Consider the following 16,221-nt stretch of genomic DNA (forward strand, 5'->3'; position numbering starts at 1 on the left):
CCACAGAGAACCTTTGTAAAAAAAATTTTTAACATTTTCTGGTGCATACTTTCCTAGACTTTTTTCCTGGGTATATGAATATATTCTTTGTTTCTTTTTTTAGCTATTATAGAAAGTGCTACCACATTGTGATCAACGTGCTTGCTATTTACCTGCTATTCTGCCTCATCTATAGCTTTGCTTCTGCTCATGAACGTGAATATAGACATAATGAGTTGGTCCAGCCTAGTGAAAAGTATTTGTCACCCTTACTCAAGTTGCCTTTGAATAAACATACGTATAAGTGATATAATTCTCTTATACAATAAGGCATACAAAATTATTTCAGAGGACAGTGTTCCTTTGCTGGCTAAGAGTCGTCATATGACTCATTTGGTCAAGTGCATTGGGTGTAATTTTTATATTCAAGTTGCTAGAATTCAGAATTTTCAGAGGAAGTTCAGGTTATAGGTATACTCTCCTGAGGACCTAATATTTCCACTAGAAATAATTTTTAAATTACTAATTTCTCAGAATGCATTAAATTCATCTCTAAGAAGAATTACATATAAGTAATTATATGTACAAATAATAACTGCCATTACAAAGTAGGTAATCTGAGAGGACAGTTTCACCAGGCATGCTTAAACTTAGAAACACTAGTTGCAGATAGTAAATATATTAAAAGCTCTTAGAAAATCTGTTCTCTACCTCTTCCATCTTAATAGACATTAGTACTCTTTTCTTCATAGAGGTAAACTTCAACCCCAGATAGATTAAAATGAATTTGTAGATTCTAAGTTAATTGTATTTCTATTTTTTCAACCTAGGTTGTCCTCAGTCAGTCTTATTCTATGGCTCCTTATCCGATTATTTGTCTTTAAGGCATTATTTTTTTTCCTTTATAGCCATAATTACTACTAAAAATAAGAGATTATAGCTATGGCTTTCTTCCTGGTGAGTGGTATACAAACTTTCCTCTTAATTACCCTTAATACCAAATTACCCTTAATAAATATATTTAAGAAACAGACTCACAACATTTCTAGTGGGTTTCTAACAAGTATATAGATGATAGGTATTTTTCTATCTATAAGCTATCTTTAAGCTGCTTTTATGATTTTTACTATTAATTTTTAAAATGACATATAATGACTATTTTCATTATATATTTCATAATGACAGTGCTTTTTCTCCATGACCAATGCATTGATAAGGTAACTATTCAATAATTTGAGAGATAAAATCATCCAATGCTTTATTAAGCAAAAGAATTAAGAATGGTTAACTTTTTAAATCCTGGACCTCAACATGCCTTTGCTATTAAAATCAAAATGCAGTAGTCTTCACATTTGTTACCATGAATTTCAAAAGAACAATCTACAGTTTTAAAAAACAAGAGGAAAAAAAGAATAATCTACATTTCTAAAAGCTATTTATATAGAAAGACAAAGGAGAACATAATTAAGCTGGAGTCTTTCCACATCATTGTCTTTTGGGGTCCAGGCAGCAGAACCATGATGTAGGTGAAAAAGTACTATGGCCAGGTTCCAGTGTATGTGATTCAAGCTGAAGAACAAAAAGTTGAACTTGTGAATACATTAACTTGACTCATAAAAGGATGCTAACCAGAGGGTCTCCATCTTTAGAGACCAAACAAGGGCAAATGAGTTAAAATGGCAGAAACACCAATGTGGGTTATTTATAAAACAGTGTTTTCCAAAATGTATCAAGAGGCTAAGGACACCCATTGCTTATACCTCTTAAAGAATAAGATGGGCTGCTCATTTGTTTGGAATGGTTCTTGAAGGAAAATATTATGTAAGGCAGGAAGATCTCTCTCCTTACTTGAAGGCCATTTCTCCCTAGGGGCTCAAACCTTTGAACTGCATCTCATTTATTCTTCTCAGTGTGAATCAAATCCAGTTCTGCAAGTTACAGACTCGACATCTTTCATAACCTAACTCCCATTGTAGAATCTCTCAGGAGTTAGGAACTCATCCTCTTCCTACTCCACCTCAAAATTCAGCCCATATTCCTTGATATGGGGCTTCTTTTCTTACTATACGTCTGATATTCAGAGCCATTCAAGGGCATTTATTTCCTATAATATGCAATGAAGTGCAATTTAAGAAACAACTCTGTAGAATAGGGACTGTAAGGGCAGTGTTTGTTGTTATTGTTTGTTTGGATGTTTGGTTAAGTAGCCTGGGGCAAATGGCTCAGCTTTGGCTGAGCTATATTCCTATTTCCTTTTGATAATAACAAAAATCAAAATCACTAAAATTTTCTGAGAAATAAACTACAAAGAAATCTATTTGTGAAAGTGAGAGAAAAATCTCTCCTTTCAAAGTATGTTGGAAAGATGGGAAGTTAAGTATTCAATTGGCTAAATACACTTTTTGAATATTTCAGCTTCTGTAATGATTGACATCCAGTGAAGCCTTCTTTCGATTTTCTAAAACCAGTACAAAAGCTGTTATCTAAAAACAACCGTTAAGTTTAACATTTTGAGTAGTAATCAAGTCATGACTTTTTCCATTCTAATTTGTTCCTGTACATTTTTTAACGGGGGGTTTGGGCTTCCAAGTCATCCTCTCCAGTCTTTGTACGATAAAATGAGCTATTTGCTTCCCTTTAGCAGAGCTGGATGGGGGCTATCTCTGCATTTGATTGGTTGGCTTTTAAAGGATTACTTCTCTGGAAAGGTACCCTACCATATCACATTGCTAGCGGCGTGGACTTAGTTGTGGTTAAAATTTTTAATTGAAGATGAGCATTTACCACCAGAGAGAACATAAACTTCAGGACTCCTGTGCTATATAGATTCTAGACATCATATTGGCTAAATGTGATTTATGAAGAGCTCTGTTTTGAAACAACCTTAAACACCATATCCAGAAATAACAGCTGACTCTGGTAAAGAGAGGAACTTTGGGGTCCCTGTATGTTTTATAACGAAGCCAATTTTAAAAATTATAAATTTCAGCTCCACAAATTGACCTCAATAAGATTAACAAAACTGAGGAAGACTGATGTCAGCTAAGGCAACAAGTCAAATAAATTACCCCATACTATTTATATGCAGATGAAATAAAACAATGGCTTTCCATTTTTATTTTGCATTTCATAGCTACTCAGAGTATACATGATCACTTTTCCAATTCCACTTAATATTTTGTCTGAAAGAAGAATTTACTGAGTAAAATGCTTAGTTGCAGGATTTCACATTTGCAATCCATCGGGTTACAATATTAAAGTTACTACAGTTTCTTCCTCAGTGTAAGCATTCTATATGTGCCTTTTATTTACACTGTCACTTTTTATTTCCTCCTAAACTTTGTATGCTCAAGAATGAAACTGTATTGGTGTTATGTAACAATATTTCAAACTTGCAACATACATATTGGTTTATCTCTCCCTTGAACCCATGTCCCTGAAAAATAAATACAATGTATGCAAAAGAACTACCTTGAAGTGCATGAGGAAGAGTGTAGACGTGTAGAAATAAAAGAATCGAAAAACAGTTGTGTGGAGACGTATCTGTCCTGTTGACAACAATCCCCGTGATTTGTTAACAGACAAAGGCAGCCAACGCAGTACACAACACAGTCCTAGAACTGGCCATAAGTTGTTAACCAAGTGGGAATTAAGGCTTTAAGGTCTCTTACAACTAATGTGATTCAAAAAACCGAAAGCAAGCAAACCGTAAAACTTGGAGAAAGTGCTCCAAATAGAGCCTCTTTGGCAGCCCAGATTGAACCAAATGACTCAGGTGGACAATTAAAATAAACTGTGCGCCGTTTTCTTTCACTAGGTCTATAAAGCCCAAAAATTATGTTCGGTCCAGAAAACCAGGAGTTACTAGCACCTTCCCTTTCCATTTTTTAAAATATTCAAAGTATTCAGCATCAATTCTTAGTCCATGGTCTTCACTCATTTATTGATTAAACAAAACCCCGGGTGCCTCTTGGTGATCACTCCTTCCAAGCTGACATGCAAACTGAAATGCCTCTCCATGGAGAGGGTCGAGACCGCAAGGCAAGTCATCCAGAAGTGGACGCATCTTGCTTTTTATTTACTTATGTATTCAAGGGGCTGCGATGGCCACGGCTGGACTACGACGAGGCGGGAGGCGAAGGGGCGCGCGGGCTGTGAGCCGCAGCCTGGGGGTGGGAACCCGTAGAGGAGATGGGGGGCAGCAGCCACGCTCCACTAGCTCTGCCCGCTGGACCCAGAAAATGACCAGCCCCTCCCCCCACCGCACCCTTGACCCCTCCCCTCTTTCCAGGCCTTTCATCTGCCCGCCCGCCGGGCAGTCCGCGGCCCCCAGACCTCTCGCCGTCTGCCTCTTTCCACAACCCGGTCGTGCGGCGCGGTCAGGCCCGGGGCAACCCCACGAAGCCCTTGGCCCGGCGCGGACCCCGACCCCCTGCCCCTCCGGCCGCGCCCCTCCCTTTCGTATAACGCACCTGCGGCCCCGCCCCCGGCCAAACGCTGAGGCGGCGGCGGGCTGGCGAGGCCGGGCGGCTCGGCCCTCCAGGCACAGTCACCTTCCCTTCCCCCTACATTCCGCCCACCCCCCTTGCTCAGCCGCCGAGCTGCCGCCGCGCTCCTCAGCCGCCCCGAAATCTAAAGGGGTCCGTCTCCGGCACCACAACCAAATGGCTGAGCCTCCCTGGCCGGCTGCGCAGCCCGCCCATTGGTCCCTTCCCCCCCGCCTCCGCCACCATTCGCTGTTGCCCGGAGACCCTCGGCGGCGATTGGCTAAGGCTGCTGCCACTCTTCCGGGCTGCCAATCCCGCCTCCACGGTGATCAGGTTAGTGTGCGCCGCGGGTGCTGGGGGCTCGAGAACCGAGCGGAGCTGGTTGAGCCTTCAAAGTCCTAAAACGCGCGGCCGTGGGTTCGGGGTTTATTGATTGAATTCCGCCGGCGCGGGAGCCTCTGCAGAGAGAGAGCGCGAGAGATGGACATGGACAAACGGATTCATTTAGAGCTGCGGAACAGGACGCCCTCTGATGTGAGCATTTGCCAAAAATATCTCTGTCGGTCCATTCTCCTACTTTGTGTGTGTGTGTGTGTGTGTGTGTGTGTGTGTGCGTTGGGGGGAGGCACTTTTTTTTGAGGGGGGCGCCCGGGAGATGTGGGTTTGGGGGTCGGACTGCAAATGAATTGCAAGGTTGGGGGGTTGCAGTGCCAGCCGAGCATGTTCTGGCTGCCGCCGCCGCTGCCCTTGGTGTGTGACTACCTGTGCGTGTGCTCCCGCGTGTGCGAGTGTGGGTGCGAGAGTGTGCACCCATCGGGGGCCGGCGGGCGCACGCGTTTGGGTCGGAGAGAATGAGGCAAAATAACCCTCTGAGCTCGCTGCTCCCGTGACTCCGTCTGAGGGAAAGATTAACAAGAGAGGAGGAGGAGAGGGGCTGCCTCCTGGATTTAACAACAAAAAAAGGGGGTTTTATATTTTATAAATGAATCCCCCCTTCCGCCCCCCTCCCGCGCCTTCCCCCTCCCTTTCTCTCTCGCTCGCTCGCTCGCTCGCACACACACAATAAGTTTTGGGCTTCGCGAGTCCGGTTTAGTTTCTGATAAATGTGGGCCGAGGCCCCTGGGGAGAGCGCGTGGGGAGGGGGCTGCAGTGGAGTTGGGAATGGCTCGAGTTTAAAGTGCGTCTTCATTTCTTTGCAGTGATGAGGCGAGAGACGGGGGAGCCATATTTGTAACTTTGTAGTGTTCGTGAACGCGCCCTTTCTCTCCCTCCCTCCCTTTCTCTGCCTCCCTTCCTCTCCTCCTCTTTCTCCCTCACTCTTTCCACCCCACCTTCGGGCCAGATGCTGATGTTTCTTCCTTTCCTTCCGAAGGGAGGATAAATTGGAAGACGGGGGGAGGGATTTTCGAACGTGCAAAGGCACAGATAATCCCCGCGCCTCCCCACCTCGCGCGATCGCTACTGCAAGTTACCCAAAGGCTGTGTCCCGGTCCCCCCTCGCCCTTGCTCCTTCCGGCCTCCCTAAGATGCTAGGCTTTGAGCCCTGGCCGCCCCCCCCGGCCCCGACCCCCGGCCCGTTTTTCTCTAGGGTGGGCTCCTTGGCAGCCATTCGGCGCCCAGTTAATAAATGGGCCCGGGAAACTTTGTCAGGACGCGAGCTGCCCAGAGCTGGTGCCTGTGGTGGGTATTGGCTGGGTCCAGATTTATGCGGGCTTAGCACACACGCAGCTCCGGGATGGGAGTTTGCCTTCCCGTCGCCGTTATTGATTGGGCAGTAGCGGGAGTACGGCCGGAGGAAACTTAAACCGATGGGAACTGGGAGGCTAGGGCAAAAGCCTACCCCCGGGGAGGGGAAAGGTGAGGGTGGGTTACTCGAACGCCCGTTTTTGTCTCCCTCTCGCTTTCAAACACTGTTTTATGTGAGTTGGAGGCTCAGCGGAGGAGACCCCGGGTCTGGGGCGGAGACGCTGGCTGACTCCTCTCGTGGCCCCTCCGGGGACCAGCGGAGCGCGGGCGGGAGGACCCCTCACCCCAGCCCTGTGGCCAGGGTTCCACAGAGTTGGGAGTTTGGGGTAGCACTGTGCGCTGACCTGTCGCCCCTCCAGCCCGTTAAAACCCGAATTCCTGGCGCAGGCAGGCCTTGCTTCCTCTTTTCTCTACTTCCTCCCCCAAACCTGAGTGAGACTTTTGAAAACAAGATCCTTTTTGTGCCCCCCCCATCATAACGCAGCTGTGGACTGTAGACGTGCAATGCCTTATGGCGCGCAGGGCGGGGAGGGGGTGGCGGAGGGAGGGGAGGGGTTGCCCGCCGGAGGACGCTGGAGTTTCCGCGAACAATTTGCCGGCGGTTTGCCTTTCTCTGGCCGGTTTCATCCCAGCTTGGACCCCGAGCCAGAGGATTGGGGGGCTGGGTGTGGTGATGGGGGAGGGGGCCGGAGCCGCGGGCTTCCCGCGTACTTTCCGGAAGCCCCCCGTGCGGAGGGGGAAGGGCGCCAAGTAGGGGGCCGGGGTCGCGGAGGGAGGGTGCGGAGGCGCGGTTCGCCCGGCCAACCCTATCGCCGCTGCTGGCCAACTGGGAGCGAGATCGAAAGCGGGTCGAACCGGCTCTTTAAACTTCCCGAGTGTGTGCTGGGGGAGGGGAGCGCGCCGCGCCGAACTGGGAGCGATTTCTCACGCTTACGCCCCCTCGCCTTCGAGTCTCCCGGCCCACACGCCTGCCCCCTACCTTGAGGCGGGGTGGGGCGCGGGTGGGGGTGGAGGGGGCACTTTCTGTCCGTTTGCGGAGGAGGGGGAGAAAGCTAGCTAATGAGGGACAAAAGGGGTGAGGGAGGAGAAACTCGGTTTTTTAAACGTTCTTAAGACAAATAGCTCCCAGAGAGCGCCCCCTGCACCCCTCCCTGCCGTGCTCCCCCCAGGGCCCCCACACACCCACCTTCGGAGCCTCTCCCAACTCTGATCCGGGGGCTGGTGGCCACGCCGCGACGCCGAAATAGGACAAGCAGCCATGTTTCCCGGGTCTCGCGCGGCCCGCCCCTCCCCTCCCCCATGGCGCGGCCGGCGCCGAGCGCGGGGCTCCTAATGCGGGCGCCGGGCTCCATGCGGCGCAGGGCGCGGGCCGGCGGCCGGGCGACCCGGCGGCCGGGCCTCGCGCGTGCGGGTCGGGGCGCGGGCGCGCCGGACTGGCCCCAGGGCGGGCCTTTTGGCTTCCCGAGCTGGTTTGGAGCTCGAGGTGTTTTATTTATTATTATTGTTTTTGTAACGGCCAGGCCTGCCGGAGGCCGAGCCCGAAGGGCGCCGAGGCGTTACTGGGGGGCAGGGGCGGCCGCCGGGGCCCTGCTCGCCTGTGGCACGACTGCCGGGCGCCGGGCTGCCATTTTGTCACCGTGGCTGTTGTCCCTGGGTGGGGGGGCGCAGACTTGCGCCATCGCCCCGACGGCCCCGGACGTGGAGGCAGCAGGGGGAGCGGGCTCCGGGGACCCCCAGTTGTGCTCTGGGCCCCGATGGGGGTCCCCGCCCCTTGCCAACGGCCTGAGGCTCTGCTGGAGCGTTGCGGCGGCCGTTGCTCCGGGAGGGCGACGATCCTCCCGGCGAGTGCTCCCCCCACCCCCCAGCGCGCTCCCTGCCTCCCCCGCCCCTCTTCTCGCCAGTGTTTCGTCCTTCCTCCTGCAGGCGTTTTAGACGTAGTTCAATGTGGCCCTAAAGACGAACGGATCGCCCTGGTGTTTGCTCTTTCTGCGGAACTGATAGGAGGGTGGGGGGAGAAATTAAACATGAGGTTTCTTTTGGGGGGGCGCACGCGACTCTAGCGGCCCTGACTGAAGCCGAGGACAGCAGCCGCTTAGCCGGGAGGGACGAGTTGATGCGTTGGGGAAACGCCCTCCGGGGCTGGGCTCTCCGGGAAGGTAGGTCGCGCTCGGTGTTTCAGGTGGGTGTTGCAGCGCCCTGCTGGCTGCTAGGGGAGGCCCCCTTGCTCTCTCTCTGCCCCTCCCCCTTTTATTTTTGCCCAGGGGAAGGCAGCCCCAGTAGTAAATGTAACCCTAAACCGAAAAGATTAGGGAATAAGGCGTTGCTTTTTAAAAAGTAAATGATGTCTTTTTTTTTCTAACAGCCTTTCTCTGGCTGTTGACTGTGAGCCAGGCAAGGCATCGCGTCGCCGGCATCTGTCTGAGACTTTTTAAAAGCTGATATCCATGCTGGTTAAGCACCTCACAGGTTAAACTCTGGTAGACGTTTGCATGGAGACTAGCTTTCATGGCAGTGCCCGGCCAAGACTGCTCAGGAAGCCAGGTTTAACTTTGACCTTTGGAATACGTCACATCATGTTTTCCAGACTGACTTACTGCCTAATTGGGTTCAAGTAGGCTGATATTAACTCCAGTTTATGCAAGCCTACCAGGGATCCAGAGGCAGAATATTGAGCATGAGTTCCATATGGACATGGTCAGTTATGTTTTGGTACTGGATTGCTGCTGCTTATGGTAGTTTTGAGCCTGAGGGCTTCACGGGGGAGCTGGGTAGTAGAACCACACAGGCCTAAGTGTAAATTCCTCGTGTCACAGAGGTAAGATAAGTTAACCTGGCCTGCCCCTGTGATCTCAGGCCGGCTAACTTAACCTACCTCTTTGATCCTTGGTTTCCTCACCTGTAAAATGGGAATAATCCTATTTAATGAGTCAGTGACAAAACTGGCTTGATCTGGCCCTCAGGTGCTCAGTATGTGATAGTGTTATTCTCAGAGAGATAGGGGGGTGTGATGCAGCACAACTTTGGGCATTTCTAGGGTTTAGAGAACAACAATAATAATAGCTGATGCTTGTATAGCACCCATGCTATGCCTGGTACAGTTTTAAGTGGATTACACATATCAGTTAATTTAGTCCTCACAGCAGCACTAGGAGGCAGGTACTATTATAATCCTTATACTAACACAGGAAATCAAGGCATAAAGGTGTTATCACAGCCAATCTGCATACTCAACCTCTGTACTCCCTCCCCTGAAGTACCCTTACTTATAAGAGACTGTGGGGAAGAGCTTTTTCTTCCTTGGCTTTGAAATATTGCCACCTTGTGAGAGAGAAGACTGGACAGCCTCCTGGTTGAAGATACTGAGGTGGGTGGTCAGGATCAGAGGCTCTCTGGCTTGTCGGTTTTAAGGGGGAGGCCGTACATACACTTCCCTAGTTTGGGTTAGCACATCACATCTGGTTAGAATCTGGCCTTTTAGGTGTTGGGGGACACATTTTGAGGAATGAGAAGATAAGCAGGAGCCACTCAGGCAGTGGTGTGTGTGGGATCGTGCGTGTAATGCATTTCTCACTTTTATTATCAGACAAAAAGCTGAACAGAATTGGCATGTCCTTGGTTTCCAGGACCTAGTTTACTAATAACACTTCATGGATCATCTCACTTAATCCCCCAACAACTCCTTAAGGATAGGCCAAGCAGGGTGACATCCTCTGTTGTGAGGGTGAATCATCCAGGCTGAGAGAGTAGGTCAAACAGCTGGTAAGCAGCAGAGTTGGGTTCTCCTCCCACTGTAAAACCGGAGGTCCTTAGACAGTAAGGACTTTGAAAATTGTATAGTCTGTTGGGTCCCAAACGTGGCCCATCACCAGAATCATCCGGGCGCGTGTAGAATGCAGATTCCTGGCTCCACCCCTGGACATTGGTTTAGCACAGGCATTGCCAAATTTTGGGTGAACTGCCTGTTTTTGTATCACGAGCTAAGAATGATTTGTACATGTAAACACTGCAATCAGTTTGATGATGTGGAACACTGAATCCCAGTTAAGGGAAATGTTGTCTCCCTTCCCCTCCTGCAAAGAATTATACTTGTCTCCTTGGACCTTTATTAGGAAAAAAATTGTGCTCATTATATGTTTTGAATTTTATCAATAAAACAGTTGTGGAAATTTGTTTTTTTTCATTATAAAAGTGCCTATGTAGTATTGTCAGTTTTGCCTTTAGGTAAAGTTTACTATCTTGCCCCTTACAGAAAAAGTTCGGTAATCCCTAGTTTAATAGATTGTGGGGAAGGACCTTGGGATCTCAGTTTTTAAATTTTTTTAATTATTAAATTTTTTTATTAAGTGTGTAAGAAGCCTTTCTTCTGGGTGGTACCTTAGGGGTCTTTCCAAGTCCTTTGACATGTGCCTTTTTTTTTGTTGTTTTTGTTTTTGTGGTACACGGGCCTCTCACTGTTGTGGCCTCTCCCGTTGCGGAGCACAGGCTCCGGACGCGCAGGCTCAGCGGCCATGGCTCATGGGCCCAGCCGCTCCGCGGCATGTGGGATATTCCCGGACCGGGGCACGAACCTGTGTCCCCTGCATCAGCAGGCAGACTCTCAACCACTGTGCCACCAGGGAAGCCCTGTGCCTTTTATCTAGTTGATGTCTGGTGGAAATCAGCCTCAATCCATGAACATCCATAAGAAGAGAAATCGTACTTGTTGCTGGTGTAAAATTGAGCATCCCTTCTATCCAGAAGTTATTCTGTGTAACCAACCGAAATTCTTCATCTTGCATATTCAGGATATTTCAAAAGGTTTTTGCATACCTTGTAGTTAAATGGTTACCCTTAAGTTTTAGATGTCTTCTCAGAGCTAGAGAAAAGGAGCTTTGAACTGCGACGGTTTGAGCTTTGAGGTCTGGAAGGTGTAGCAGCTGTGTACCTGGTGGCTGACATCAGAACTTCAGAGCACAGATCACTGGAAAGCACAGATAATCCTAGAATCTCTAGTTTGGGCCTGCTGCTCTTCCACCGTGCATGTTGCCTGGGGAACGTACTAGCAGCAAAGTGGCTTTGAGTTCCAGAGCCTTTCTTTCTACCTCTCTAGCCTCTTGTGCCTGAGCTAATAAGCGGAAGGAGTGGATAGAAAATTGGCCAGGCCGCGGGAGGAGGTGATAAATCCAAGAGGGTGAATCCCAGTCCCCATAACTGTGGCCTGTACTTTAAGGACAGCAAACTGCAGACCCAGTTCCCTCTCTGGGCCACTGCTGCACCACTAGCCTCTCAAGGTAATACAGGCACCTTGATTGAGCTTTGGGGGCTGGTCGTCTAGAGCTTCATTTTATATTAATTTTACCACATTGAAATAAAAAACCTCAGGGCTGTTGGGGATCTTTTATGGAGATTGTGTAGGATGCTCATCAGATGTCTCGTTACCACGGTGCCTGCCCTCTACTCTGGTGTATCACTTAGGAAAGGAGCAGAGAGCTTGTTGCTGAGTGGTCATGAGCCCTGGTCGAATGAGCTTGGCTGAGTTGTTGAGCCTGAATTATGACTTGGTGAAGAGGAGGCTCATTTCTCTGGTGTCCAGAGGGGGTACTCCCTTACAGATGTTCGCTACCATGCCCTCCCAGGCAACACACACATTTTGACCTGTCCACCACCTCTAGCTAGTGCTCTAGTCTCCTAGGAAGTACCCTCCCCCAGTCCCCCATCACCACTTCCTTCCTCCCACAAGCAAAGTAGAGAAATAGTGACCTGAGTCTGAATCTTATATTACATTGAAATATAATTATATGACAAATGATAAATACCCAACAATGATGTTTTCATTAAAGAGATGGAGTCTGGCAGGGATGGAGACTTGTGAAGGCATCTGTTATTCCGAACTTTTCATTTAATAAAATGGGTTAAAGCTAGATGAACAAAGCTGCCGTTGGCCTGGGCCCCCTTCCCAGACATGGAAGCAGCCTCCCTGCATAGAACCAGTTGTCCTGATGACATTTGTTAACACGAAGCCTATAAAACGAGATAAGATGTCTTTGTTCACTGGCACTGGGCCCCATCGAGTGCCTCCTGGGCCACACCCTGAAACCCCTGTGTTTTCACTCAAATTTATTTTGTTTCAGCTTCACAGATGCCCTGGTGCACACATCTGTTGCCGCCTTTTACCAAAACTTGCTCCAGGTGGCAGATCTAAAAGATGAGTTTACTTAACCCCACGATCACTTACTCTAATGTGGATTAAAGTCTGGGTTATCTTTCCCAGGGGGATTTGCGTTTGGAGATTCCAGTTTGGTGAGGAAATTACCAGAGAGCTATTAGAGACTTGGGTGCTCTTCCCAGCCTTGCTATTAACTAACTTGGACAGTTGTTTGGCCTCTTTGGGCCTCTGTTTTCTCCACTCTAAAATGGGAGTGTTGAGTGAGATCAGTGGCTTTCAAACTTTTTGTTCCTATACTAAGAAATATGTTTTAAAACACTACCCAGTATGTATATATTGATACATACACAGGTTATCTGAAAAACTGACAGTACGCTCCCTTGCTGGGAATAAAACACTTTTATATTCATTAAAAAAAAATGCTGGCTTTGACCCATAAATTGATTTCATTACTTGTTAATGTTGGAAAGACATTAAAAGATGAATATTAATGCTCGTTCCTTCACACTCAAATGTTTTGTGGTTTGATTTGGAGGAATGCGGGAATGCCATTTGCAGCTTTGTGAAATCTCTCCGCCGAGGGTCAGTAGTGATTCCTCCTGCTTTGAAGCCATCTCATCTTGGGTCCTATGTTCTCAAGCTGCTCTCCTAGCTCTTTCCCAACCCAGGCCTTCTCACAGCATTATGGAATCATTATCCTAAATTCCTGCCTGGATGGATGCCTTCCAAGTCTCCTGGTTGTGCCAGCAGCCCTCCGCCAAGCATGTTCCTCCACCCACTTCTCTCTACCCTCACTGCCCCCCCCCCCCGCTTTGTCTTTGTAAAATGACAATGTAATAGTGCCTACCACACAGTCTGGCACAAAGTACGGGCTTGATAAACATTAGATGTCATTGTTATTATGGTCTGTTCCTAGACACCACAGTTGGCATTCACTTAAAAAAAAAAGTTTACATTATCAACAGACACATTATATCAAAAAGTAACATTTGTTTCAGTGGGGAAAGAGGTTAGAAGCTAGAGATTCAAACTTGCCAGTTGTTTTTCCCCACAAGCAATTCAACAGTAAATGTGTTGTTTCTCCATCTAATGAGTGTAGCTCTAGCGTCTAAACATCATGGAGCAGCCCCAGCACTGGATTCTAAATAGGTAGTTTCTGCTGAGGGTAATAACATGACTCTCCCTTTTCCTGGGCAACACCTGGTCACTACCTAAAGCGAGTAATTCAGACTCCTCAAACTGCCCACCAACCCTCCACCCCCGCCCTCCCAGCCAACGACCTTCCCCTCACAGAGAAAATGGAAACTTCCTGGTTTCCTAAGAAATTCCTAGACCAAACCTGTGCCCAGCTCAGCTGTCCTTTGGGTCTTACCTGTGCCTGCCTTTCAGTTACCTTTTTCCTCCTGGGCACCTAGCTACTCTCCTTTGGATCCTTCTCAAGCTTGGGGGGTTTCTCCCATCTTAAAGCAGACAGGAAATGTCCCTTGATCTCCTATCTCACTCTAGCAACTGGCCATCTCTCACCTTTTACATTCAAACTTCCTGAATTGTCTAACCACCTTCTCCCTTCCCTCACTTCTCTCACACCTCAGCCTCCGCAGCTTCCTAAACAGCTCCCCAAATCCCAGCAGCCCTCACTGTCTTTTACATGACTCCTCAGCAGCAGTACTGTATCCCCACCCTTGACCTTCATGAGATATGTTCCCCATTACCTCCCCCTTTCTCCAGTATTTCCCCTACAGCTGTGGCCACTCCTCAGTTTCTTTGGTTCTTTGGCCCTCCTCTCTGCAGCCGTGAAGTATCGGACTCAGTCAAGCCCAGGCCCTGAGCTCTCTCTTGTTCTGTATTCCCTCCCCACAAAATCTTGTTCTTCCTCACTGACAGCTGCAGGTACTTTGTGGTGCCTGGGGTCTGACGTTTACTGTTAACATCTCCGGCCTGACCTCTTGACTGAGCTCAGGACGCACCTAGTGTCTCCCCCCGAGCGTCCCCAGAGCACCCCACATTCAGCATGTCCAGTGGGAACCCATGGCCTCTGCAACCTCCTCCATCCTCCCCACATGCACACATGTGATCTTTCCATCACAAATCCTGTCAGTTGAAAATATCATCCAGCCGATTTCCCCTGCACAAAGCCCCCTTGAAGCCATGCTTCAAACTTGTTAGAATGATCTTACCAAAATGCAAGTGTAATCGTGTCACCCTGTACTTAAAATACACCATTGTCCTTAGGATAAAGCCCAAAAGCCTTAATAAGACCAACAAGAGTCCTGTGTGGTCTGCCTCTTACTCTCATCTTTCTCCTCACCCCCCTTTCCCACTGCGCTGGCCTCACTACCGTTTACGCTCTCAAAGCTACTCCTCTCTGGAGCTGCCACCATTACTTCTCTAGCATCTAATCATCTTTATGATCTCCTTCATCCGATATCCCTCCTCAGCTCTAGGTCTTCTTTTGTTCTAAAACTCGTATAGAAATTTCCTTCAAAGAGCTTCAGTTTGTAATTAGACATTCCTGCGTGTGTTTGAAATGGCATCTCTGTACCCATGTAGCCGGTAGGCTGCATGATTGATGGGACCTGTTTGGGCTCAGCAGTGCACTTGGCAGGTGCCAGGCATTGTAGAAGTATTGGTTGAGTGAAGGAGCCATGGTCCTTGTACGTTCTTGTCATTTTCATCACCCACGGTCTGGTGAGCCAAGCACGAAGCCACTGAAACAAAGCATCCGAAACACCACTGTGGTTTGGTGTCCTCAGCTTTCCCAGGGTCAGTGTGAGCGCCTGCCTCTGGGTGGCTGATTCACACCTTCTCAGCCTAGTGGTCTTCACATTTTTCTGGGTTTTATATCCCGTGTCGGTAAAAAATTTGAACCTGAGCCCTGGCCCCGGTGTGTCTCCCTTTAGTTAGGAATTATTCACATACACTGCCTCTAAATATGTACATTGTAGAACCACCAAAAAATTAAAATTTAAGAGGTTAAGTTAAAAAATATTAGAAGTCCGAGGGTTTACTTCCTGCGGCCCCATGGATTGTCTGGGGGTGATCCACTTAGGAGACCACTCCTCCAGTCAGTTGCTTTTTTTTTTTTTTTTGAATTTTTGAATTTTATTTTACTTATTTTTTATACAGCAGGTCCTTATTAGTTATCTATTTTATACATATTAGTGTATATATGTCAATCCCAGTCTCCCACCACCACCACCCCCACCGCCACTTACCCCGCTTGGTGTCCATACGTTTGTTCTCTACATCTGTGTCTCTGTTTCTGCCCTGCAAACTGGTTTGTCGGTACCATTTTCTAGGTTCCACATATATGCGTTAATATACGATATTTATTTTTCTCTTTCTGACTTCACTCTGTATGACAGTCTCTAAATCCATCCACATCTCTACAAATGACCCAGTTTCGTTCCTTTTTATGGTTGAGTAATATTCCATTGTGTGTATGTGTGTGTGTGTACATATATATATATGTATATATATATACATACCACATCTTCTTTATCCATTTGTCTGTTGATGGGCATTTAGGTTGCTTCCGTGACCTGGCTATTGTAAATAGTGCTGCAGTGAACATTGGGGTGCATGTGTCTTTTTGAATTATGGTTTTCTCTGGGTATATGCCCAATAGTGGGATTGCTGGGTCATATGGTAATTCTGTTTTTAGTTTTTTAAGGAACCTCCATACTGTTCTCCATAGTGGCTGTGTCAGTTTACATTCCCACCAACAGTGCAAGAGGGTCCCCTTTTCTCTACACCCTCTCCAGCATTTGTTGTTTGTAGATTTTTTGATGATGCCCATTCTAACTGGTGTGAGGTGATACCTCATTGTAGTTTTGATTTGCATTTCTCTAATAATTAGTGATG

At 47.9% G+C, this 16,221-nt stretch overlaps 1 protein-coding gene across 1 annotated transcript in view; it reads left to right on the forward strand.

Annotated features, from left to right (window-relative positions):
* Window positions 1-4,790: 4,790 nt before the first annotated feature.
* Window positions 4,791-16,221, forward strand: part of ANP32A (acidic nuclear phosphoprotein 32 family member A) — a 39,425-nt gene continuing 27,994 nt past the window's right edge. The window contains exon 1 of the mRNA XM_030875133.2: window positions 4,791-5,000. Coding sequence (XP_030730993.1) covers window positions 4,947-5,000 — 54 coding nt within the window. The 5' untranslated portion in view covers window positions 4,791-4,946. The remainder of the gene's footprint in view (window positions 5,001-16,221) is intronic.

This window comes from Globicephala melas, chromosome 2, assembly GCF_963455315.2.
Source record: "Globicephala melas chromosome 2, mGloMel1.2, whole genome shotgun sequence".
Taxonomy (NCBI): Eukaryota; Metazoa; Chordata; class Mammalia; order Artiodactyla; family Delphinidae; genus Globicephala; species Globicephala melas.